The 16352-nt window shown below is 47.8% G+C and overlaps 1 protein-coding gene across 4 annotated transcripts in view; it reads left to right on the forward strand.

Annotated features, from left to right (window-relative positions):
* VWCE (von Willebrand factor C and EGF domains) overlaps nt 1–16352 on the forward strand; it is a 35509-nt gene that overhangs the window by 13443 nt on the left and 5714 nt on the right. The window contains exons 11-20 of one of the 4 annotated variants that reach the window (XM_046642821.1): nt 1099–1186; nt 2718–2803; nt 4059–4176; nt 4675–4760; nt 6890–6986; nt 8209–8235; nt 8587–8669; nt 9225–9315; nt 9399–9481; nt 9803–9893. In XM_046642821.1, coding sequence (XP_046498777.1) covers nt 1099–1186; nt 2718–2803; nt 4059–4176; nt 4675–4760; nt 6890–6986; nt 8209–8235; nt 8587–8669; nt 9225–9315; nt 9399–9481; nt 9803–9893 — 850 coding nt within the window. The remainder of the gene's footprint in view (nt 1–1098; nt 1187–2717; nt 2804–4058; nt 4177–4674; nt 4761–6889; nt 6987–8208; nt 8236–8586; nt 8670–9224; nt 9316–9398; nt 9482–9802; nt 9894–16352) is intronic. The other 3 variants (XM_046642822.1, XM_046642823.1, XM_046642825.1) reach the window with 3 other exon arrangements.

A 16352-nucleotide genomic window follows, 5' to 3' on the forward strand; every position in this document is an offset into this window, starting at 1 on the left:
GCAGATTCAGTCCTCCAAGAATAGTTATTAAGCACCTACTATGTGCCAGACACTGCCAGATGCTGTCACAGGGATTCTATTATGAGCATCCAGTGTGTACCAGGCATGGGGCTTGGTGCTTTTCATCTCTTTCCTCCTCTGAGGTTCCTGGCAGCTATTCAGGGTTGGCTTTATGGTCCCTATTCTACTGGGAAAGACTGAGGCTGGGATTTGAGCTGAGGTCTGCCTGTATCCAAAGCCCGGGCTCTGTCCACCAGCACTCTGTCCACTGCCACCCTCAGACCATCTTTAAAAGCAGCCCCTGGTCTGGCAGCGATGGTGGAAGCTGCAATGTAAGGCGGCTGGGGTGAGGGTGGGGGTACGTAGACAGCCACTGCCATCTTTTATTAAGCTCTTCCTGTGTGCCGCACATGTGCAGCGGCCAAGCCCTTTCTGGGATCATCTCGTTTCATGTGATCCTCAGCAACCCCCGACAGAGGTGCGGCTTGCAGCTCGGCTCACAGATAGCGAGACCGAGGCTGAGAGAGGTGATGTACTTTGCCCAAAGTCACACGACTCCTGAGTGGAGGAGCAGACGCTGGAACTCAGGTCTGGCTGGCTCCAAAGCCGGAGGCTTTTTGGTCTTAATTTCAAATTTTTAAAATTGTGTTTTAAATTTAATGCTTTGAATAGCCAATATAGTCACTTGGTTCAAAACACAGAGGCTCAGGAAGGTGTCTGGTGGAGGAACGTCTGTTCTCTGCTGCTCGGCATCCTTCCACCATATGCCATGGAAGGGTGTGCTGTGGAAGGCGAGGCACGTTGGTCTTCACAAGGAAGGCAGCGTGTTCTGCTCTCCCGTCTGCCCTGCGAGTTGGAAAGGGGGTTGTTCTAAGCCACACCTTAATAAAGACCGGGAACAGCCCCTGCAGACTGTCCTGGTGACCACGGTGGCATTTAAAGGTCTTGGATGGCTTCCTTCGGGAGGCTGTCGTGTTGGACAGGAAACTTGAGGTGTGGCGGGCAATGGAATGAGCTGGCTCTTGATGGGCCTGAAGGGCCGTGGAGCTGGGTCTTCTCCTTCCCCTCCCCCACCCTCCACCATCTGTCCCTCCTCAGGCTGGGAATGTGTCCTGCATCTCCCCGGAGTGTCCTCCGGGCCCCTGTCAGACCTCCCCGAAGTCGGATTGCTGTACTTGTGTTCCAGGTAAGGACTCCTGGGGGGTGGGGTGGGGAGAATTTAGCCTCTTTCTGTGTGTGTGTGTGTGTGTGTGTGTGTGTGGGAGGGGTGTCTTTTGAGTGTGTTTTTTGGGGGCGAGGTGAGTGGAGGAGAGAGGGAGATTGATTTCTGCTTTAGAAACTCAGCTCAAGGGAAGCATTTCAAAAATGCCTGTTTTAATTGAGCACCTACTGTGCACACAGTGGTTCGGATGCTAGACTGGGCTCACAGCCTGGCCTGCCCCCTGCCCTGGGCGGCAACTTCAACGCAGTCAGGCAGGGGTTGGAGTCCACCCTTGGCAGTGCTCTGTCTGGGCAGACTGGAAGGGGGGTCTCCTCTTCCCCGCCAATGAGTCGGTCCTTTGTTGGAAATGTGGTTCTCTTTTCCCGGTATGACCTCATCACCATTACGAATAGTCCCTGCCGGCTCTGTGCCTGTGGTGTGGGGCGCTTGCCAGCCCTTGATCTCATTGGATCCGGATGACACAGCTCTGAGGGAGCTCTTTTCATAGCTCCATTTTATAGATGAGGAAACTGACGTTCAGAGGGGCCAAGTCCTGGCCCAAAGACACCCATCCAGTTAGTAAAGGAGCAGAGCTTGAACTCAAGTGTCCCTGGTTTCAAAGCTGGTGTTCTTTTTAAATATTTCTCTCTGAACTCTGAAATGTCATATGATTTTGAATTAAAACATTTTTGGAATAGGCAACACAGTTCCTAGGAAGTGGGAACTGTTACGACCCCATTGTACAGATGAGAAGACTGAGGGTTAGAGAGCTTAAGTATCTTAAAGTCGCTTCTTTTTTTTTTTTTTTTAAAGATTTTATTTTTTCCTTTTTCTCCCCAAAGCCCCCCGGTACATAGTTGTATATTCTTCGTTGTGGGTTCTTCTAGTTGTGGCATGTGGGACGCTGCCTCAGCATGGTCTGATGAGCAGTGCCATGTCCGCGCCCAGGATTCGAACTAACGAAACACTGGGCCGCCTGCAGCGGAGCGCGCGAACTTAGCCGCTCGGCCACGGGGCCAGCCCTTAAAGTCGCTTCTTAATGAGCATGTAGCTGAGATTTGAACCCAGGGCAGTCTGACTACAGCTGGGTGGACCTGGCCAGGTTTTAGGCTGTTTTTTTTTCTTTTTACCTGTGGAGGATCTTCAGGTGAGAGGCTCTCACAGAATCCTCCCAGCCTCCAGGGGATGGCGTCATTCCCAGACCTTGTCTGAGGTGTTGGGGGCCGTCTTTTTTCCTTTCTTCTTTTCTCCTGCATTTAATTATTCGGGGCTTCCCCTGCCTTTTTTGTTAAGGATCTTATTTTCTGTGTGATTCATTCTCTGTCAGTTTTTAGTAATAGCGTATTTTTGTTGGGGGTTCGGAGGGGGGAAGTGAGTAGGTTCTTGGGGGCGGGATGTGCCGTGGAGGGTTGTGGGAGGGTTAGCTTTCCGAGGGCCCCCCCACCCATTTGTTCCCCTTTTTCTTTAGCTTTCTCAGCCCAAAGACCTTGAGCTGCTCTCCCTTTCTCCTCCGCAGTGACATGCTACTTCCACGGCCAGTGGTATGCGGACGGGGCCGTGTTCAGTGGGGTTGGTGATGAATGTACGACCTGTGTCTGCCAGGTAGGGGGCTGACTGAGTGGGTGATGGGGAGGGGGCAGGGCTCAGGATTTTTCTAGGATGCCTTGACCAGAAGAGGAGCTGCCATGCAGCAAAAGGGAGACTGAGGCAGCAAAGGAACTAAAGGGACCTGCCTTCACCTCAGTCCCCTTCAAGTTCATCCTTCAGCAGTGCTATTTAGAGCACCTACTGTGTGCCTGGAACAATGCCAAGTGCCAGGGACACGACTAAGCACAGGAAAGCCCAGTCCCTTCTGTCAGGGGGCCCAGAGTCTAAGTGGGCCATGAACAGGGGACCAGGGCTCCTAACCAGAAGCCTTCTTGGAGGGAGGAATGCTAAGTGGAGACCTGAAGGAAGACTCGGGCTAATCAGGGGAGGAGCTGAGGCCGGTGTGCCTGGCAGAGGGCCCTGCAGAGGCAGAAGGCAGGGGTGGGAGAGAGCGCGGCGTGTTCTGAGGCCTGAAGGTGTCCATTCTGGCTGGAGCACAGAACTCGAGAGAGACTGGAGTCAGGCAAGAGATGCTGCAGGCAGAGATCGCGTTTGGGTTGCGTTCTGAGAAGCAGGGCTGGTGCGGGGGTGGGGGCATTCCTGTGGAAGTGATTTCCCGGCGTGCTTTCAGGAGAAAGCGGCGAGGGAAGCAGGACAGGCGAAGACGGGGTATGTGGCTGATTCCATGGGAGCTGGGGAGTGTGAGTTGCACGGCAGAGATGGGCGTGTCCAGAGGCCAGGGAGCTGGGCTCTGACATCGCCCCGCACACGTCAGCTGTCCTTGCTCCCCAGCGAGTGGGGGTGAAGGAACCATCCAGGCACCTGGAGGATGCTGCCCCCATCAGCCAGGGGCGGTACTTAGGGGAGGGCGTCTGTGGGGGCGACGGCCTCTTCCTCAGACTCAGTCATGGCGGGCTTTACCAGCCAGGCAGAGGGCTTAGGACCTGGCAGAGCCCTGGGAGAGTTTTAAGTGGTGGGTGATACGATCAGATTGGTGCATGAAAAAGTTCTCTGGCTGCAGAGTGAGAACAGATAGGAGAGAGAGCAGGAAACTGTTGCAGAGGTCAGGGGAGGAGATGCTGGGGGCTGCAGCAAGGACAGGCCGGCATCCCCCTAGCCAAATAGCCAGCACATCCCCAGGACTCTCTCCCAGCATCACCCCAGCCTCCAGGGAAGGACTCGCCCTTCCTCCCCCTGCTGCTGATTTCTTTGTCTCTTTTGGGAGGGTGATGGCGCCCTCCCTGGTGCATGCTCCTTGGCTCTCTTCCAGAGTGGGGAGGTGGAATGTTCCTTCACGCCGTGTCCGGAACTGGATTGCCCCCGCGAGGAGTGGTGGCTGGGCCCTGGACAGTGCTGCTTCACCTGCAGGGAGCCCGCGCCCATGACAGGTGAGGGCTGCCCCGCCCTGCAGCCCAGGGCTGCCCCCGACACAGGGCCTGGATGCCTGCGAGGAGTGAGGCTGGGCTTCGCCCGCTGAGACTCTTGGTGTGCATGCGTGTCTGCAAGTATATTTGTGTGTGAGTGCTGTCTGTGTGTATGTCTGTTATATCTGTGTGAGTGTGCCTGCGTGTGAGTGGTTTCTGTGCATGTGAATGCATGTGTTTGTGGGTGTATATGTAAGTGTGTGTTTGTGTGAGGGTGCCCACATATACCAGGTGCTTGTTTGGCGGGAAAATCCACTAAACAAGGGAGCCAGGCTGGCAGCTGTGGGCATCCCCTGGGTCCAAGAAGGTCGGTGCATGTCTACCCTGGGAGCCATCTACACAGCCTGAGTAAGCAGAGGTGTCTGTCCTTGGTGGGGCGGCGCTGCAGGTCCTGCGGGCATTCAGGGCTCTCCTCGGCACTTTTGCCCACTCGGCCTTTCTCCCTCACTGTCCCCTGGCCAGGCTGCTCTCTTGACGACAACGGGGTCGAGTTTCCCATTGGACAGATCTGGTCTCCTGGTGATCCCTGTGAGTTATGCATCTGCCAGGTGAATGACAACCTGCGCGCCTTCAGCTGCTTTCCTGGCTGTCCCCCACCTCCCTGGGGCCCTCCGGGGCCAGCATCCCTGCCCCTCCAGGAGCTGGGCCATCTCAGGCCTGCCCTCAGTCTCCCTCCCATGCTATCAAGTTCCATTTTTACTGAATGGGTTGGGATCCAGTTTATTCTGTCTTGGTAGATTTTTCGGGACAACGGAGCTGGGCAGGCTGCCTTAAGAACTGTGCTTGTGCCGGGAGCGCTGGTATAAGGAGATGGAATTAGGAGTCCTATTAGCAGATTTTCCCCGGGCACGGATAACTGAGGGCACTGGGGCAGCCACGGTCTAGTCGTTCAGGCCTTTTCTGTGAAATTGCAGTGTTTCCTTCATTAACGTGAACCGTGTGACTTCACCTCGTCATAAATGGATAAGGAGAGGATGCATGAGTTTTAGAGTCAGATCGACAGAAATGCAAACACAGATACTTGTCAAGAAACACGATTGTTTTAGCTCATTAAGTACACGTTGACTTTCCTTTCTACAGTCATGCATTGCATAACGGTGTTTTGGTCGACGACAGACCGCATATAGGACAGTGGTCCCATAAGATTAGTACCGTGTAGCCTGGGTGTGGAGTAAGCTAGGCCATCTAGGTTTGTGTAAGTGCTGTAGGGGAGGAAGAAATTTTCCTCTCCCCCTCTAGGTTCTTTCTGGCCGGCCTAAGAATTAAATTGACATGAGACTGATTAACAGGAGAAAAACAAACAAGAGTTTAATAACATGTATACATGGGAGAAACCCAGGAAAACCGGGTAACTCGCCAAAGTGGCTGAAGCCGTCACCTTAAATACCATCCTCAGCTAAAGACAAAAGAAGATGTTGGGGGTGGGGAGGGTCAGGGGCTTCAAAGGGAAGGGAGGCCATTCACAGGTGGATGAAAAGCGGCAAACATTTGGAAAACAAGTGTTTGGCCACACAGAAACAGAAGAATAGATGGGAACCCAATAAATAGGCTTTTCTGGGTTCTTCCCTACCACCTAGTTCATATTATGCTAAGGTGATGGCTCACTTCCTGAGATAGGTTTTTTTAATCTGAATTCTTTTAGGCAGTTCAGAGGGAGGTAACAAGAAAAACTGTTGAGTCTTTTGTTTCTTAAAAAAATAATCAGCCTAAAATAATTCTCCTGATAAAGGGACACATTTTGGGGTGGCAAATTTTGTTTCCCTTCAGTACACTCTGTGATGTTCACACAAGGACAAAATTGCCTAAGAATGCATTTCTCATGATGCATCCCCGTCGTTGAGTGATGCATGGCTGTACTTTAAAAGAGCGTTTACTCTCTTAGAGCTTAGAGCTTTATTTCTCAACATGAGGTCCCTGCACCAGCAGTGTCGTCAGCATCAGCCGGGAGCCTGGGACGTGCAGAATCTCAAGGCTGCCCAGACTCAGAATCTGCATTTTAATCCCCCGGTGACTCGTGCGCACATTAGCATGGGAGCACAGCTCTCAAGTACTTTGATGTGCCTTAGACCTTGCAAAACTCGGAGCATTTCATTGGAATTAGAGTTGGGAGGAAAGTGCATTCGAGGCCTTTTTTTCTTCTTTATGACTCATCGAGGGCACTCGTATTACAAGAAAGTAACACAAAAGTTTCATAAACATTGATATTCTTAGGAAAAAAAAAAAGAAACTGTGTATGGTGCTTTCGTCTGCTGAAATAGACACTTCCGGTGGAATAGTTTTCTATAAAAATAGGATTTTGTTGTACTCCATAAGTTTGGGGTGAGCCAGGGTTCCAGGGAAATGCTGAGAGAAGAATTTGGAGGGGGTGATGGTGCAGCCTTAGCTGCTGCTGGAGAGGACAGGAAGCCGAGGAGACCAAACCCAGCTCTGACCTTCCCTCTCCTTGGATATCAAAGCCTTTCTGGAAGGCTCACCCCCCCTCCCCCCCCTTCCCGAGAAGCTAGTCCTTCTCCGGGGAGGTCTACCTCCTCCCAGCTGCAGCGTGGCGCCCTTCAGGGCAAGCCTTGGCCTGTTTGCAGTGTTGCCTTTCTAGTAGGGGCTGGGGGTGTGGAACGGGGTGGGGAGGCGGGGACTGGGGTCACAGGTGGGGTCTGGGTGAAGGTCCTCCTTCCTCCAGGCAGATGGCTCAGTGAGCTGCAGGAGGACAGACTGCGTGGACTCCTGCCCTCACCCGATTCGGATCCCTGGACAGTGCTGCCCTGACTGTTCAGCAGGTAATTCCCTGTCCTGGGATGAGAGGGGGTGGTCCAACAAGCAGGGCTTCTCGGGGAGCCCCCGCATCCAGGCTCGCCCTGCACCAGGCTCCTCTGGGCAAAGCACCACACATTCTTCACCTCAGGTCATCCTCACAACAACCCCAAGGGGCAACCCCATTTTACAGGTGAGAAAACTGAGGCTCAGAGATGTCCATTTGCACAAGGCAGGCCCAGTCTGGGTGCTGGAAGCAGATATGAAGATATGCAGAGCTCACAGTCTATGTGGGGGTGGGGGAAGGTAAAGGAACCATACTTGTGGTCAGAGAACAGGGAGAGAGAATAAAAATGATACTTTATTTATTTTTTTGATGAGGAAGATTGGCCCTGAGCTAACATTTGTTGCCAATCTTCCTCTTTTTGCTTGAGGAAGATTGTCCCTGAGCTAACATCTGTGCCAGTCTTCCTCTATTTTGTATGTGGGACGCCACCACAGCATGGCTTGATGAGCAGTGTGTAGGTCCATGCCTGGATCCGAACCCACGAACCCTGGGCCACTGAAGCGGAGCGTGTGAACTTAACTGCTCTGCTACCAGGCCAGCCCCCTACGCTTTATGTTTAATAGTAATTTTTGCCTTTTCCATTATTTCAAAAGTAATATTTTATTATAGAACATTTAGAAAATACAAAAATCAAAAAAAAATAAATAAAAAGAGTCCCAGATCACTTTTAACCTCATAGTTTTGTCTTTCTAGTCCCTTTTTTTTTGGTGGGGAGGAAGTATGCGAAGTTCATTCTTTTTTTTTTAAAGAAGATTGGCCCTGAGCTAACATCTGTTGCCCATCTTCCTCTTTTTTTTTCTCCCCAAAGTCCCAGTACATGGTTGTATAGCCTAGTTGTAGGTCATTCTAGTTTTTCTATGTGGGACGCCACCACAGCATGGCTTGATGAGTGGTGTGTAGGTCTGTGCCCAGGATCTGAACTGGCCAACCCCAGACTGCCAAAGCGGAGCACACAATCTTAACCACTCGGCCATGGGGCCAGCCCCTCTAGTCCCTTTTCGTTATATACCAGTGTCTAAATCTGTATGTCTATGTCTGTGTGTCTGTATCTGTACATCTGTATCTATAACAGATATCTATATCTAACATATAATACATATATATTTTTTTCTTATAAAATATTTCCCTACTCTCGCATTACCTGCTTCCATACTGGCCCGTATGTGATAAATGTCATCAAGGTGGCATGAGAAGCAGAGACGGGAGAGGTATGGGGGAAGATTCTGGAAGGTCTGGGGTTTGGCTGAGCGGGGAGGAGCAGAGAGGATGGCCGTGGTGCCTGGCACCCGAGTAGTGTCTCCCAGTTCCTCTGGCCTGAGGCTGCTGTGGGGAGAACCCTGAAATGAAGACACTTTGATCCCCTTGCTGAATCCAGCATGGAAAAAGTCAGCACCCAATCCAGACGTGTGTTCTGTCTCTTCCCCAACCCTGGAGTGCCTGCCTGGGGAGCCAGTTAGCCTGACCTTTGCTACCCAGATAAGCTGTGGAGCTTCGCCTTGGCGGGAGCCTGGTCATTGGCCATCCCCTGGCCGGCGCTCACCTCGTGCTCTCTCTGCCAGGCTGCACCTACACAGGCAGAATCTTCTACAACAACCAGACCTTCCCGTCTGTGCTGGACCCGTGTCTGAGCTGCATCTGCCTGGTACGGACCACTCAGACCTGAACCCTGTCTGCGGAAACTCCCTAGGGACTGCCATCAGCTCCTGAACCCTGGAGGCAAAATCCAGAGGCCTCCAAGAGAAAGGTCACTTCTGGGTCATGGTGAAAGTCAGCTCTGTCCAGCCCCGCCCAGGGTGCATCTTTGCCCTGCCCGCAAAAATCCTCTGCTTCTGGGTGACCAGGGGCATCTTGGGGGCCGGCTCCTTACGGTATACAGTGTGGCCCAGGGGTTCTTCCTGGGGGTGCAGGTGAAGGACGCAAGCCCAGGACTTGGTACTGGCATCTTTAATAAACTCACATTATCGAGTTCTCACTGTGCCGGTCCCTGCCTTCAGCCCCTCAGATGCATGAACTCGATCGGCACGAGAATCCTATCTTTGGGTACCACCATCATCTCCATCTGCTAGGTGGGAGCCGAGGCACAGGGAGATGACCATGTGGCTCTGAAGGGCACTCAATGGCTGTGTGACCTGTCTTTCCCGAGAGTCCCATTAGCCGCCCATAACGAAGGGCCTTGTGCGTTTTCTGTGTCCTGCAGCTGGGCTCAGTGGCCTGCTCGCCCGTGGACTGTCCTGTCACCTGCACCTACCCTTTCCACCCTGATGGCGAGTGCTGCCCCGTGTGCCGAGGTGAGTGGGACCGGCTGCCCCACCTTCGAGGCCCCTGGGTGGGCCTTGGCGCTCACGGGCCCCTGTGTCCTCTGCCCCTGCAGACTGCAACTATGAGGGAAGGAAGGTGGTGAATGGGCAGGTGTTCACCCTGGACGATGAGCCCTGTACCCAGTGCACGTGCCAGGTGAGCTGGATCTGGGACACCTGGAGCTGCGTGGCCAGAGGCTCCTTCTTGCCTCTTGTCCCTTTGCAAAACTCGGAGCCCCTTAGCCAACGGAAGCCCAGCTTCCTTCTGCGGTTCTTCAACTTTATCACCTGCTGGAATACCCGTGGATTTGCGGGTCCCCTCCCTCTTTGGGGTTTCCTTAAGGTGGCCCCGCTGTGTTTGGCTTCATGAGGCACTGCAGCCACTGTTCTGGGATGTTTCTGTGGGTCCCTTGCGGGGGCTGCTCTGGGCAGATGAGATGCCCTGGGCTTCCTCGTGTGTGTCCTTCTGCTTCCTCAGCTGGGAGAGGTGACCTGTGAGAGGATCCCCTGCCAGCCGGCCTGCTCCGACCCCTCCGGGCCCCCCGGGGACTGCTGCCCCTCTTGCTCGGGTAAGTGGGCGTCTGGGTCCTAGAGCTTCGCTACCGTCTTCTACCGCTTTGCTCTTCTCTCCAGAAACATAGAACTTGTAAAGGGCTGGATGTGAGAAACCCAGGCTCAGAGAGGGAACGCGCCTTGCTCACTGTCACACAGCCAGCCTTTGCTGAGCCCACACCCACGCCTGGGCTTGCTGACCCTCCTCAGTGCTCCTTATGCCACACCATGATGTGCCATCTGACAAGTGTGTTTACTGTTCCTTTTGCTTCCTCGTTACCTCCTTCCTTAATCTCTTTCTCTGCTTTCTTCCATTTTTAAGACTTAGAATTTAGGAACTGAGTCAGCTTTGCAGAAGAGTAATTGTTAGTATGTATCGAGTACTTTCATGTGTCAGGGAACATATCTATTTTTTTGCTCTTTTTTTTATTGAGGTATAATTGACATAGAACATGATATTAGTTTCAGGTGTACAACGTAATGACTCCAAATTTGTATCTTTCGAAATGATCACCACAATAAATCTAGTAGTTACAAAGTTATTTTTTCTTATGATGAGAATTTCCTCTACTCTCATCGTAACTTTCAAATATACAATACAGTATTAGTAACTGTAGTCACCACGCTGTGCACGACATCTCCATGACTTATTTATTTTATAACTGGAAGTTTGTACATTTGACCTTCTTCACTCATTTCCCCCCCACCCCTCCTCCGCCTCTGGCAACCACCACTCTCTTCTCTGTATCTGTGAACTGAGTTTTTTGGATTCCGCATGTAAGTGAGATCATACGGTGTTGGTCTTTCTCTGTCTGATTTTCACTTAGCGCAATGCCTTCAAGTCCATCCATGTTGTTGCAGATGGCACAATTTTGTCTTTTTATGGCTGAGTAGCATTCTATTGTGTATATGTACCACATCTTCTTCATCCAGGTTAGGCTGTTTCCGTATCTTGGCTATTGACAATCATGCTGCAATGAACATGGGAATCCAGATGTCTTTTCGAGTTAGTGTTTTCATTTTCTTGGGATAAACATCCAGAAGTGCTGAATCATATGGTAGTTACAAAAAAAATTGTAAACTTTTGAGGAACCTCCGTAGTGTTTGTCATAGTGACTGTACCAATTTGCATTCCTACCAACAGTGCACACGAGTTTTCCTTTTCTCCACATCCTCACCGACACTTGTTATCACTTGTCTTTTTGATAGGTGTGAAGTGATATCTTATTCTGGTTTTGATTTTGCATTTCCCTGATGATTTGTGACATTAAGCACCTTCCTGTGTTCCTGTCATGCGTCTGTATGTCTTTACATGTCTTATTTCATTCCCTTTTCACAGCAACTCTTTGAGATAGGTACTGTTATCATCCCCATTTTCCAGGTGAGGAAACTGAGGCACAGAGAGGTGAAGAGAGGTGTTCAAGGTCACACAGCTGATTGGCAGTAGAGCCAGGATTTGAACCCAGAGTCTATGCTGTTAGCTGTTATGCTGCACTGACTCCTGAAAATTATTCTCATCTGTTTGTCTTTCTCCATCGTGTTTTTCCATGACCTTTTTGCAGAGGTATAAACAAGAAACAGACAACCTGTGGTCACACAGTTTCAAAGTATTGAAGTGGCCCACTGCTGGCCATTTAAAAAAGCTCCCAAATATTCTGGTTTTTTTACCCCCTGCCTTTTGGGTGATATTAAAGTGGTTTCTTTCTTTCTTTTTTTTTTCTATCCATAATGGACCTACTGTGAAAAATCTTTGGTCAGACAACATTTTTTTCAAATTTTGTGACTTGTCTCCAGACCCTGCGGTCAGTAGGTGGAGTAAGTGAGTGGCTTGGTACCTCCTACAACGTGACGGCACTTTACCAGACGGGAGACCTGGAGAAAGAGGAAACTACAGTGATGCAGCTGGTTCCTCATATCCCCACCAACTCTACACTACATGTTTTCAATTCAATTTTTCCAGTTTAACATGTTCATAAAGTACCTTCACTGTGGCCATTTAAGGTTTTTTAAACTTCCAGGAAGGCAGTGAATTTTTCCACTGATTTGTGGCCTGGCTTTCCTCTTGTGTCAAATATCTGTTTAACTCCCTTGACCTTTTGAAGAGGACGTTGTCTGTTGAGGGCAGCTCCTCAGATCTGTGGATGAATTGCTGCTGTCAGGACTGGTGGGGCTGAAACATCCTGAGCCCGTGCGGACACTGTGTTGGGAACTGCTGAAACCTTTGCAGATCTACTCCACTTTAACCTCCACAGACTCCTCTGCAAGCTGAGAGACAGTATTCCCCCTGCTGTCTCGAGACTCATCATCGAGCTCAGGTGCCAGGCAGTGTCCAGAGCATTTTACCTGTATTACCGCATTTAAATGCTCCCTGGAATCTTCAAGTGTGCCTGCTGTTATCACCTCCATTTTGCAGATGGGGAAATGGAAGCTCAAAGAAGTTAGGTCTCGCTCTAGTTGGTGGTGGACTGAAGCCCAGGTTTCTCTAGTTCCTTACCTCACGCTCTTTGCCCCTGTGCTCTCCTGCCTCCAGATGGGGAAACTGAGGGCCCAAGAGGGGAATACAGAGCCTGGCTCCTTCTGGAACACATTCTGCACCTCTTCCTAACGAGAGCTCCTTTTAAGGAGAAACCACTTTTTATTGAAATAGAGTATGAATTGTTTCCTTTGTATAATTTAAAAAAATATAACGCTTTCTTGAGGTATAATTCACATACCATATGATTTGCACACTCCAAGTATACAATTTGGTGGTTTTAGGTATATTCACAGAGTTGTACGGCTGTCCTTTTGATGATTTTTAAGATGTAATCATTCCAGTTTCTTTGTGTTGACAACATCCGTCTCCTCCCTGGTCACACCTGTTCTTTTTTTTCCCTTCAGTTATTTCATTGAGGTTATAATGGTTTCTAGCATTGTGTAATATCAGGTGTACATCATTATATATCAGTTTCTGTATAGACTGCATCGTGCTCACCAACAATACTCTAATTTTTATCCATCACCATAGAAGTGTGCCCCTTTAACCCTTTTGCCCATCTCCAACCCCTTCCCCTCTGGTAACCAATAATCTGTTGTCTTTATCCATGTGTTTATCTTCCACATGTGACTGAAATCATACGGTGTTTGTCTTTCTCTGCCTGGCTTATTTCACTTAACATAAAACCCTTAAGGTCTATCCATGTTGTTGCAAGTGGGACAATTTTCTCTTTTTTTTATGGCTGAAAAGTATTCTATTGTATATATATATGTACACCACATCTTCTTTATCCAATCATCAGTCTATGGGTACTTGGGTTGCTTCCACATCTTGGCTGTTGTGAATAATGCTGCAGTGAACATAGGGCATAAGTCTCTTTGTATTGTTTTTTTTTTTTTTAAAGATTTTATTTTTCCTTTTTCTCCCCAAAGCGCGCCCGGTACATAGTTGTATATTTGTTTTAGTTGTGGGTCCTTCTAGCTGTGGCATATGGGATGCCGCCTCAGGGTGGCTTGATGAGCTGTATCATGTCTGCGCCCAGGATCTGAACCAGCGAAACCCTGCCCGCCGAAGTGAAGCATGTGAACTTAACCACTCGGCCACGGGGCCGGCCCCTCTTTGAATTGTTGATTTCAAGTTCTTTGGATAAATACCCAGTAGTGGGATAGCTGGGTCATATGGTATTTCTCTTTTTAATTTTTTGAGAAATATCTATAATGTTTTCCATAGTGGCTGCACCAGTTTGCATTCCCACCAGCACTGTATGAGGGTTCCTTTTTCTCCACACCCTCTCCAACATTTGTTATTTTTTGTCTTGGTAATTATCGTCATTCTAACAGGCGTCAGGTGATATCTCATTGTAGTTTTTATCTGCATTTCCCTAATAGTTAGTGATGTTGAACATCTTTTCATGTGCCTATTGACCATCTGTATATCTTCTTTGTAAAAATGCCTGTTCATATCTTCTGCCAATTTTTTTTTTTTTTTTTTGCAGTAAAATGTGTGTTTCAAACTTTCTTAACAAAGTGTTGGTGAAAATGATACTGGAGTAAGAGTTCGTTGCGGTGGAAAACCCACAAAAAATATTTACGAATTCATTGCTCTTCCCTATTTTTTTTGTTATTATTTTTTTTTATTGAGTTATTGATAGGTTACAATCTTGTGAAATTTCAGTTGTACATTAATGTTTGTCAGTCATGTTGTAGGTGCACCACTTCACCCTTTGTGCCCACCCCCCACCCCACCTTTCCCCTGGTATCCACTAAACTGTTCTTGGTCCATAGTTTTAAATTCCTCATATGAGTGGAGTCATACACAGATTATCTTTGTCTCGCTGGCTTATTTCACTTAACATAATTCTCTCAAGGTCCATCCATGTTATTGCAAATGGAATGATTTTGTTCTGTTTTGCAGCTGAGTAGTATTCCATTGTATATATGTACCACATCTTCTTTATCCATTCGTCTGTTGATGGGCACTTAGGTTGCTTCCACGTCTTGGCTATTGTAAACAGTGCTGCAATAAACATTGGGGTGCACAGGACTTTTGGGATTGCTGACTTCAGGCTCTTTGGATAGATACCCAGTAGTGGGATGGCTGGATCGTATGGTAGTTCTATTTTTAGTTTTTTGAGAAATCTCCATACTGTTTTCCATAGTGGCTGCACCAGTTTGCATTCCCGCCAGCAGTGTATGAGGGTTCCTTTTTCTCCGCAATCTCTCCAACATTTGTTGCTATTAGTTTTACATATTTTTGTCATTCTAACGGGTGTAAGGTGATATCTTAGTGTAGTTTTGATTTGCATTTCCCAGATGATCAGCGATGATGAGCATCTTTTCATGTGCCTATTGGCCATCAGTATATCTTCTTTGGAGAAATATCTGTTCATGTCTCCTCTTCTGCCAATTTTTTGATTGGATTGTTTGTTTTTTTTGTTGTTGAGTTGTGTGAGTTCTTTATATATTATGGAGATTAACCCCTTGTTGGATATATGATTTGCAAATATTTTTCCCCAGTTGGTGGGTTGTCTTTTCGTTTTATTCCTGGTTTCCTTTGTCTTGCAGAAGCTCTTTAGTTTGATGAAGTCCCACTTGTTTACTTGCTTCTTTTTTCCTTTCACCTGTGTAGACATGGTATTCAAAAAGATCCTTCTAAGACCGATGTCAAAGAGTGTACTCCCTATATTTTCTTGAAGGAGCTTTGTGGTTTCACATCTTACCTTCAAGTCTTTAATCCATTTTGAGTTAATTTTTGTCTATGGTGCAAGATAATGGTCTAATTTCATTCTTTTGCATGTGGCTGTCCAGTTTTCCCAACTCCATTTATTGAAGAGACTTTCTTTTCTCCATTATATGTTCTTGGTTCCTTTGTCAAAGATTAGCTGTCCGTAGATGTGTAGTTTTGTTTCTGGGTTTTCAGTTCTGTTCCAATGACCTGTGTGTCTGTTTTTGTACCAGTACCATGCTCTTCTGATTACTATGGCTTTCTAGCATATTTTGAAGTCAGGGATTGTGGTGCCTCTAGCTTTGTTCTTTTTTCTTAGGATTGCTTTGGCTATTTGGGGTCTTTTGTTGCCCTATATGAATTTTAGGATTCTTTGTTCTATTTCCGTGAAGAATGTCATTGGGATTCTGATTGCGATTGCATTGAATCTGTAGATTGCTTTAGGTAATTTGGACATTTTAACTATGTTTATTCTTCCAATCCATGAGCATGGACTATCTTTCCATTTCTTTCTGTCATCGTTGATTTCTTTCAATAATGTCTTATAGTTTTCATTGTATAGGTCTTTCACCTCCTTGGTTAAATTTATTCTTAGATATTTTAGTCTTTTTGTTGTGATTGTAAATGGGATTGTATCCTTGACTTCTCTTTCTGTTAGTTCGTTATTAGAGTGTAGAAATGCAGCTGATTTTTGTAAGTTGATATTATACCCTGCAACTTTGCTGTAGTTGTTGATTATTTCTAATAGTTTTCCAATGGATTCTTTAGGGTTTTCTATATATAAAATCATGTCGTCTGCTAACAGCAAGAGTTTCACTTCTTCCTTGCCTATTTGGATTCCTTTTATTTCTTTTACTTGCCTCCTTGCTCTGGCCAAAACCTCCAGTACTATGTTGAATAGGAGTGGTGAGAGTGGGCACCCTTGTCTTGTTCCTGTTCTCAGAAGTATGGCTTTCAGTTTTTCCCCATTGAGTATGGTGTTGGCTGTGGGTTTTTCATATATGGCTTTTATTATGTTGTGGTAATTTCCTTTTATACCCATTTCATTGAGAGTTTTTATCATAAATGGATGTTGGATTTTATCAAATGCTTTCTCTGCATCTATTAAGATTATCATGTGGTTTTTATACCTCATTTTGTCAATGTGGTGTATCACATTGATTGATTTGTGGATTCCTGTGTCCCTGGTATAAATTCCACTTCATCATAGTATATGATCTTTTTAATGTATTGCTATATGCAGTTTGACAATATTTTGTTGAGGATTTTTCCATCT

The sequence above is a fragment of the Equus quagga genome, chromosome 17, assembly GCF_021613505.1.
Source record: "Equus quagga isolate Etosha38 chromosome 17, UCLA_HA_Equagga_1.0, whole genome shotgun sequence".
Taxonomy (NCBI): domain Eukaryota; kingdom Metazoa; phylum Chordata; class Mammalia; order Perissodactyla; family Equidae; genus Equus; species Equus quagga.